General features: G+C 42.7%; 1 protein-coding gene across 1 annotated transcript in view; it reads left to right on the top strand.

The window, feature by feature from the left end:
- The window catches only part of ZZEF1 (zinc finger ZZ-type and EF-hand domain containing 1), a 113,438-nt gene that overhangs the window by 81,961 nt on the left and 21,694 nt on the right, over positions 1 to 9,783 (top strand). The window contains 3 exon segments of the mRNA XM_023746331.1: positions 3,358 to 3,635; positions 5,701 to 5,875; positions 6,434 to 6,566. Of these exon segments, the coding sequence (XP_023602099.1) occupies positions 3,358 to 3,635; positions 5,701 to 5,875; positions 6,434 to 6,566 (586 nt within the window).

The raw sequence follows: 9,783 nt of genomic DNA, 5'->3' as shown, positions 1-9,783 counted from the left end.
TTTATATATATATATTTTATTGATTTTTACAGAGAGGAAGGGAGAGGGATAGAGAGTTAGAAACATCAATGAGAGAGAAACATTGATCAGCTGCCTCCTGCACACTCCCCACTGGGGATGTGCCCACAACCAAGGTACATGCCCCCGACCGGAATCGAACCTGGGACCCCTCAGTCCGCAGGCCGACACTCTATCCACTGAGCCAAACTGGTTAGGGCGAGCTCTTTCATCTTAAAATACACACATACTCGTCCCTGAGCTATTGGTTGAACAAGTTAAAATTGGCCAGCAAATCAAGGTGCATGATTTCTTAGTTCTGTATCAGATGATACTGATAATACTTCATAAGTCATCTTTCCTCCCTAGCCGGTTTGGCTCAGAGTATCGGTCTGTGGACTGAAAGGTCCCAGGTTCGATTTCAGTCAAGGACACGTGCCTCGGTTGCAGGCTTAATCCCAGCCCTCATTGGGACATGTGCAGGAGGCAACCAATCAATGTGTCTCTCTCACATTGATGTTTCTCTCTCTTTCTCTCCCCCTCCTTTCCACTCTCTCTAAAAATCAATGGAAAAATATCCTCGGGTGAGGATTAACAACAACAACAAATTAAAATAAAAGTCATCTTTCCTTCATTTTGCCTGCTTTCCTACCTTGTTTATTCCTAATTTACTGAGTGCCTTCTACGTGCCATGTACTGTGCTAGACCCTGGGGATGAAACAGAGACCAAGCCAGACAGACAGACACATAACTCCTGCCTTTGTGGAGCTTAGACTGGGAGGGTTTAAGGCAAAGGTGCAGGTAACTGTCATTTGAGATGGAATGGGATTCTGGTCAGCAGAGAGGGGTAACACCTCTGCTCACCAGGTGGTTGAACGTTGACCTATGAACCCGGAGGTCATGGTTCAATTCCCGGCCAGGGCATATGTCTAGGTTGTGGGCTCAATCCCCAGTGTGGGGCATGCAGGGGGTAGCTGGTCAATGATTCTCTCTCTTCATTGATGTTTCTATCTTTCTATTCCAATGGCATGGTATGTTAACACATTTCATACTGCTCAGGAGTTTTCTCGTGTTTCGCGCGCCATCTGTTAAGGACCGCTCACGAGTGTTCTCGTTTTTCACGCCCATGGAAAAAGGAGCGAATCTAGATACTTATGTAAATTTTGTTTGGTCCCTCTTCATAGAGGAAAATGTTTTACGCAGTACCATACGTTAAAAAAGTACTAGGAACTTTTTAATTGTTTTTGTAAATAAAAATGTTATAATTATTGAAAAACAACAGCTAAAGTGCATTATGATGATTTAAATAACATGCAGTTTGCCCAAAAACGTGCGGTCCCTGGCGTATGTCTTAGAGATTTCTATGCGGTACGCAATGTGTTAAAAGGCAGTTAAACACTGTGAGCACAAAAGAGCAGGGCCAGGGGAATGTGGGTTACAGAAAGGATGGGAAAGAGAAGGATGGGTGGGCTCTATATGTAATATGGCGATTAGGGTAGGCCTCCTTGACCAAAACATACATGTTCAAAAATAAGTTTTTAAAGTCCCAGCTTTGGCCCTGGCCAGTGTTGCTCAATGGTTAGAGCGTTGGCCTATGCACTAAAGGGTTGTGGGTTTGATTCCTGGTCAAGGGCATGTACTTGGGTTGCTGGTTTGCTCTGTGCCCCTAGTCAGGGCGTGTGCGGGTTCACTCTCCACCCCCAGTCAGGGCATCTCTCTCACCACATTGATGTTTTTCTCTCACTCTCCTCATCCCTCCCTCCCACTCTCTCTGAAAAGCAATGGAGCCCTAGCTGGTTTTGCTCAGTGGATAGAGCGTCAGCCTGTGGACTGAAGGGTCCTCGGTTCGATTCCAGTCAAGGGCACATGCCCAGGTTGCAGGCTTGGACCCCAGTGGGGGGTGTGCAGGAGGCAGCCGGTCAGTGGTTCTCCCTCTCCCTTCCTCTCTGGGGGGAAAAAAAGGCAATGAAAAACAATATCCTTTGAGGATTATAAATAAATAGATAGATAGATAGATAGATAGATAGAGGATTATAAATAAACAGATAGATAGATAGATAGATAGATAGATAGATAGATAGATAGATAGAGGATTATAAATAAACAGATAGATAGATAGAGGATTATAAATAAATAGATAGATAGATAGATAGATAGATAGATAGATAGATAGAGGATTATAGATAGATAGATAGATAGATAGATAGATAGAGGATTATAGATAGATAGATAGATAGATAGATAGATAGATAGATAGATAAATCAAGTCCCAGCTTTGTTCTGTAGCAGCACAGGCACAATGCAATGGTTTACTTGCCTCTTTGTACATACATAGAAGCTGACAAAATCTGAAAGTTTGGTATTTTACAACTCAGATGCTGACAATTTAGGAGCATCATCTCAGAAGCCGGTTGAGGAAAAGGCAGTTACTCCAAGCCCCGAGCAGGTGTTTGCTGAGTGTTCCCAGAAGAGGATTTTGGGGTTATTAGCAGCCATGTTACCTCCCTTAAAGTTGGTAAGAGACAAATGGCATTTTCTTTTTAAAAGAGCAGTGGTATTATGCATAGAATAAGTGTTTTTGTAAGCCATATACTAAAACCAACTCTTATTAGCAGTCATCTGTGTTCCTGAGGGTAGGGTTATAAATTAAAGTAGGATTGTAAGATGATACCTGAGAATGTATTTTATAATTGATTGAACGTAAGCCATTTATGAAAGATACTAGAGGCCCAGTGCATGAAAATTCATGCACTGGAGGGGGGTCCCTCAGCCCGGCCTGCCCCCTCACAGTCCAGGAGCCCTCAGGGGCGGGAGGCGACCCGGCGAACAGGGGAAGGTGATGCCCCCATCACACCTCTGCTGCTGCCACTGCCGGCAGCGCAAGCCTCGGCCTGCCCTGGTTACCTGAGCCTCAGGCGGCCCTGGGCAGCTGGTCAGCCACCATCCAAGGCTTGCCTGCACCCCGGGCTGGCCCTGGGGGGCTGGGGGTCTGAGGGGACTGGGGGACTCCGGAGGCAGGCACGCGGAGTGCCTGCTGCCCCAGTGGGGCTGAGGGGACTGGGCACTGTCATCTTGTGGCTGTGTCAGTCAATTAGCATATCCCCTCCTTACTGGCTGTGGGTGCTGCCATCTTTGAGGGCGGGGAAGTCAGTTAGCATATTCCCTCCTTTTTGGCTGTGGGCGCCGCCATCTTTGCGATGGCATGAGGGTCAATTAGTATATCCCGTCTTTATTAGATAGGATTGCGTAATTCCTTTGACACTAGGATAGTTGTAAATAAAACATGAAGGGAATGGAGTCTGTAGTTGGTGATTTTATGTGGATTTTGTATTGAACAAATTTTTCTCCCTCTCTTAGCAGGATCCCACAGTCCCCCTGATAGACCTGGAGCACGTCCTCCCACTCATGTTTCAGGTTGTCATCTCAAACGCAGGCCACCTGAATGAAACCTACCACCTCACGTTGGGTCTTCTTGGCCAGTTAATAATCCGCCTTTTGCCATCAGAGGTAGATGCCGCAGTGATCAAGGTCCTCTCAGCCAAACACAACCTATTTGCTGCAGGGGACAATTCCATTATGCCAGATGGCTGGAAGACCACCCACCTACTCTTTAGCCTGGGAGCTGTGTGTCTGGACAGGTAGCCACACCCACTCTAATCCACCTTGGTGTTCATTTCTTTAAGTCAATGGTCTGGCTGTTGATTAATATCAGTGTGCTTCAGTGCTATTGTCCAGGAATCTTTTGTGGGAATAGAATTACTTTTATTAGCAACTAGAAGCCCGGTGCACAAAATTTGTGCACTGGAGGGGGGGGTTGTCCCTCAGCCCAGCCTGCACCCTCTCTAATCTAGGACCCCTTGGGAATGTCCGACTGCCGGTTTAGGCCCGATCCCTCTCACAATCCTGGACTGCTGGCTCCCAACCGCTCACCTGCCTGATTGTCCCTAACTGCTTCTGCCTGCCACCCTGATCACCCCCTAACCCAGGGGTGGGCAAACTTTTTGACTCGAGGGCCACAATGGGTTCTTAAACTGGACCGGAGGGCCAAAACAAAAGCATGGATGGAGTGTTTGTGTGAACTAATATAAATTCAAAGTAAACATCATTACATAAAAGGGTACGGTCTTTTTTTTTTTTAGTTTTATTCATTTTAAACGGGCCGGATCCGGCCCGCGGGCCGTAGTTTGCCCACGGCTGCCCTAACCACTCCCCTGCCGGCCCGATCGCCCCCAGCTGCTCTCCCCTGCCAGCCTGGTTGCCCCCAACTGCCCTCCCCTGCTGGCCTGATCACCCACAACTGCCCCCCCTTCCGGCCATCTTGTGGCTGCAGGTGCCGCCGTCTTTGAGGGCAGAGCAATTAGCATATTCTCTCCTTATTGGCTGTGGGCGCCGCCATCTTTGCAATGGCGTGAGGGTCAATTAGCATATTCCCTCTTTATTAGATAGGATGTTATCAACAGACATTAAATTATGCTCAAAACCCACATTAAAACAGCTGTTCAGTCTGGGCACAGTCTGCTGATTCAACTTCCTGGTTGGTTTGTTGCTCCTGAGAGCAGTAAGTATAGGCTTTGAGGCTGAAGAAAATAGATCTGTTTTCATTATAAATGTAACAATCACAATACCAAATTTGTAAGACAGAAATGAAGACTAAAAATCATCCTGGCTCCCACCATATTAAGGGTGCTGGGTTTTTTTGTTTTGTTTTGTTTTAATATATTTTTATTGATTTCAGAGAGGAAGGGAGAGGGAGAGAGATAGAAACATCAATGATGAGAAAGAATCATTGATCTGCTGTCCCTGCATGCCCCAATCTGGGGATCGAGCCTACAACCCAGGTATGTGCCCTGACTGGGAATCAAACCTAGTTCATAGGTCAGCGCTCAACTATTGAGCCGTGCCAGCCAGTGTGGCTTGGTGGTTGAGTGTTGACCCATGAACCAAGAGGTCGCCAGTTCCATTCCGTCAGGGCACATGCCTGAGTTGCTGACTCAATCCCTGGTAGGGGGCATGCAGGAGGCATCGATCAATCTTTCTCATTGATATTTCTATCTCTCTACTCCTCTCCCTTCCTCTCTCTAAAATCAATAAAGACATATAAAAAAAAAAACTAGTTTAAAAAAAAAATATATATATATATACTTCTTTTCAACAACAAAAAGAAATAAAAATAAACAACAAAATATATATATATTTCCTTTCAAGCTTTTTTTCTATCATGAATATGCACAAGCACACAAATGTGTATAAGTTTTTATAGAGATTTAAAAAAACATAGCTGTAGACAATATGTAAGTAACAGATCTTGATTCCCCCCCTCCCCCCTCCACTTACCATTATATGAAAAGCATCATTCTGGTAGTTTTTAAATTAACTAATGAGCCCTAGCCAGTTTGGCTCAGTGGATAGAGCGTCAACCTGCGGACTAAAGGGTCCCAGGTTCGATTCTGGTCAAGAGCACATGCCCAGGTTGCGGGCTTGATCCCCAGTGGGGAGCGTGCAGGAGGCAGCTAATCAATGATTCTCTCTCATCATTGATGTTTCTGTCTCTCCCTCTTCCTTCCTCTCTGAAATAATTAAAAATATATTTAAAAAACACTAATGAGTGATTCTTTGGTATGCTTCTGGGTCTGCTTTGGAGTGTAGCAAACTTTGCTGAGTTTAATTTGGAGCTTGTGCACTCATGGAGCTCTTGCCTTCCAGCCGGGTGGGTTTGGACTGGGCGTGCTCCATGGCAGAGATCCTGCGGTCACTCAACAGTGCCCCATTGTGGCGCGACGTCATTGCCACCTTCACAGACCACTGCATCAAGCAGTTGCCTTTCCAGCTGAAGCACACCAACATCTTCAGCCTGCTAGTGCTGGTCGGCTTTCCCCAGGTATATCCCTCTGAAGGCCTGGCCACCTCTTTCTGTCTTCAGCACACACATCAAAGTCTCTATACTAGCATATATCTTTGGAATTTTTCCCCCTGTTGTATAATCGCCTTTATATAATATTGATATATTTTTAAGATTATGGGATGATTTGTTTAACTTGCATTTTCAACAATTTAGTCATTTGATTCATTTTGCTAGCCAGTAGTTGGCTTTGAATAATAGTAACTATAATACAGTAAATTACAAAGCACTTCAAAGTACAATTGTTTTTCACTTTGGCATTCATTTTGATCTCATTTCTAATCTTCATATCTCTCAACTGGTTGGGACAAAGAGGACTGTGAAATCATGGCTTCTTCATCCAGCAAGCACTTAAACCAGTTCTGTGCCAGGCCTGTGTCAGGCTCTGGACTTGGAGATGGGAAGAACCCCATCCTTGAATGCTTCTGGAAGTTAGGACACAAGCAAAAGGGACTGGACTTGTGTTTAATTAAGTACTTTTTCCTGTTTCTTTGTGCCATTGATTTGCTTTTTCTGTCTCTCTCTCTCATGTTCTAGGTTCTCTGTGTGGGGACCCGCTGTGTTTATATGGATAATGCCAATGAGCCACATAATGTGATCATCTTGAAGCACTTTACTGAGAAAAACAGGGCTGTGATTGTTGACGTCAAAACCCGGAAAAGGAAAACAGGTCCTAATCATAATTATTTCTTCTAAAAATGGAAGAAAGTTGTATAATCTCTGCATATATGTTTTATGGTCAAATTGAAACAAGGTTCCATGTGCACTTGAAGAAAATATATATACTTGTGTTGTTGGTGGAGTGTCCTTTTGACAGTATTTAGGTCAAGTCAATTGATAGTGTTGTTTAAGTCTTCTATGTTCTTACTGATTTTCTATCCTTACAATTACTGAGATAGAAATGTGTTGAAGTTTCCAACTGTAATTATGTGTGTGTCTATTTCTCATTTCATTCTGGAATGTCCCTTTTTATCTCTGATAATATTCCTTGTTCTGGCTATCTACTTTAATATTTATGTGGCCTCTCTAGTTTTTTTTTATTACTAACATTTGCATGGCATATCTTTTTCCATCCTTTCACTTTAATCTACCTATACCTACATTTAAAGTGGATTTCTTAGAGCTAGCACGTAGTATAGTCTTCATTTTTAATCCAATCTGACAATCCTTGCCTTTTAATTGAGATGTTTAGACCGTTTACATTTAAAAACAGTTATCAAGATAGTTGAGTTTAACTCTATTCTCTTCCTGATTTTTAAAATTATTTGTCTTGTCTGTTCTTTGTACCTTTTTTTTTTCTCATCTTCTGCCTTTTGGATTGAGTTTTTTTATTTCATTTTATCCCTACTATTGGTTTGTAAACTATAACTCTTTATTTATTTTAGTGATTGCTCTAGGGCCGTGGTCGGCAAACTGCGGCTCGCGAGCCACATGCGGTTCTTTGGTCCCTTGAGTGTGGCTCTTCCTAAGCCTTAGGAGTACCCTAATTAAGTTAATAACAATGTACCTACCTATATAGTTTAAGTTTAAAAAATTTGGCTCTCAAAAGAAATTTCAATCGTTGTACTGTTGATATTTGGCTCTGTTGACTAATGAGTTTGCCAACCACTGCTCTAGGGTTTACAATAGTTTACCTTCAAATAATTTTTTAGTGGTTGAGATACGGTTTATAATATTCACCCTTAACTCATCATAGTCTGCCTTTAAATAATAAATATTATACCACTTCACGTATAGTGAAGACACACAGATTTTATATTTTTATCCCCCATCCTTTGTGCTACTATTGTCACAAATTTTGCTTCTATGTGACATAAACATACCAATACATTATTTTTGTTTTAAAAAGTCAGACACTTTAAAAGATATTTAAAAATGAGAAAACAATGTTTTTCATATTTAGCCATATGTTTATCATTCCTGGTGCCCTTCATTCCTTTGTGTAGGTTCAAATTTCCACTGGTATTTTTTTTTCTTTAGCCTGGTAAACTTTCCCTTAACGTTTCTTGTAGTGAAAGTCTGCTGCTACAAAATATTTGTTTTGGTTTGTCCTACCAAATCAAAGAAATATTTATTTTGACTTTATATTTGAGAGATAATTTTATTGAGCAAAATATGCTCGCTGAGAGGTTTTTGTGTGTGAATATTTTAAAGATATTGATCAGTTTTCTTTGGGCTTGCATAGTTTCTGCCACAAAGTTTGCTGTCATTCTCTGTTATTCTTCATAGTGTGCCTAATGTGTGTGTGTGTGTGTGTGTGTGTGTGTGTGTCTTTGCCTCCATTCTGACTTTATTAATAGTTTTGGTTTTATAACACTTGGTAGGGTAAGTGTTCCCGGCCAGACAGAATATCTATTCTCATAAAACATTCAGGTAAAGAAGACACAAATTATTTGCATTCTCTGGTTAAACAGTCCAATGTTCATAATCCCATCAACCCTTTCTTTGGTAGAACCTTTATGTTCTCTCAATCTAATTGTAGCCCATGGCCAGGGCTTCACCAGTGGATTTTGGTAAGACAGTTTGTGGGGTTCCCATGTCAAGGAGTCCAGAAACTTCTCTTCTTCACATTCTGGCCATTTTATCCACTCTAGTGCAGAGACTTTGGGTCCCCAGTTAAGGGTTGAGTCGAGGGACCCTGGTCTTTTTGTCAGTTTTCATCTTAATTCCTCTCCCAAACCATTGCTTGAAGCAATTGCAGATCAGATTTCTCATTATAATCTTTGAATCTTCGTTTTCAAAATGTCTCCAAACCAGGATAAATAAAGCAGACTTGTTTGGGGCTCTGTGTGGGGTCCTTTTGGCCTGCACCACCTTGTGTAGTACTGTGTTAAAATCTTTGCTTGAACCCGATCAGTGCCCATTTTATTCATATCTAATCATCAAGGGTATCGGTGTTATGCGCTGGGCCAGGGCTGCTGTGGTTGGGGTCGAAGCATTGGGTTCAGTGGCATGGATTCTGGGCAGCTCCATCAGCTGAGATTAACATAGGCAAAGACTGAGGGAGTTCTTAGTGACAAAAGCTTTGGGTGTCCCTGATAGCCACGAGGGCTGCTTGAGTGTTTGGTGGTGAAAGCTGCTGGGGTCTTCTGCTCTCCTTTTCCTCCAAAGGAAGAGATCACAGCTGAGGGGATCCCTTTTGCTGGCAAGTTATTGCTATAATGTGTCTTTTTTCTCTGATCGCTTTTAACATTTTTCTCTTAATCACTGGTTTTTAGCATTTAAAAAAGTATTTTTATTGATTTCAGAGAGAGGAAGGGAGAGGGAGAGAGAGATAGAAACATCAATGATGAGAGAGAATAATTGATCAGCTGCCTCCTGCACACCCCCTACTGGGGGTTGAGTTCGAAACCCGGGCATGTGCCCTGACTGGATCAAACTATGACCTCTTGGTTCATAGGTCGATGCTCAACCACTGACCCATACCAGCTGGTGGTTTTTAGCACTTTGATTATGTTGTACCCTGGCATGATTTTCTTTGTTTCTTCAGCTTGGGGATTTATTGAACTTCTAGCTTTGTGGATTTATAGTTTTCATCAAATTTGGAAACATTTTAATCATTATATCTTCAAATAGTTTTTTTGCCCCCCACTAGGACACTTCCACTCTCACTTGTGGGAAGACAAAATATTCCCAGCTCTCCGAGTTCCAAGAACTGTTTTGCCTATTGTTTTTTGGTAGACTTTATAAAAAACTAAGTTGTTTCCTATATGGATAATTTCCTTTCACATTTGTGAGATCAGTACTCAGCCAAAGACTCCTGAGGGTCGGTCTCTCTCTCTCGCTCTCTCTCCCTCCCTCCCTCACTTCCTCTCTCCCCCTTTCTTCCTCCCTCTTCCTCTTCCTCTCCATCTCTCTTCTCTGTGATATACTGCCCCGTAAATTCT

Source organism: Myotis lucifugus, unplaced genomic scaffold (assembly GCF_000147115.1).
Source record: "Myotis lucifugus unplaced genomic scaffold, Myoluc2.0 scaffold_657, whole genome shotgun sequence".
Classification (NCBI taxonomy): Eukaryota; Metazoa; Chordata; class Mammalia; order Chiroptera; family Vespertilionidae; genus Myotis; species Myotis lucifugus.
Note: the sequence above shows the minus strand (reverse complement) of the source record. Positions and strands in the feature narration are given on the sequence as shown.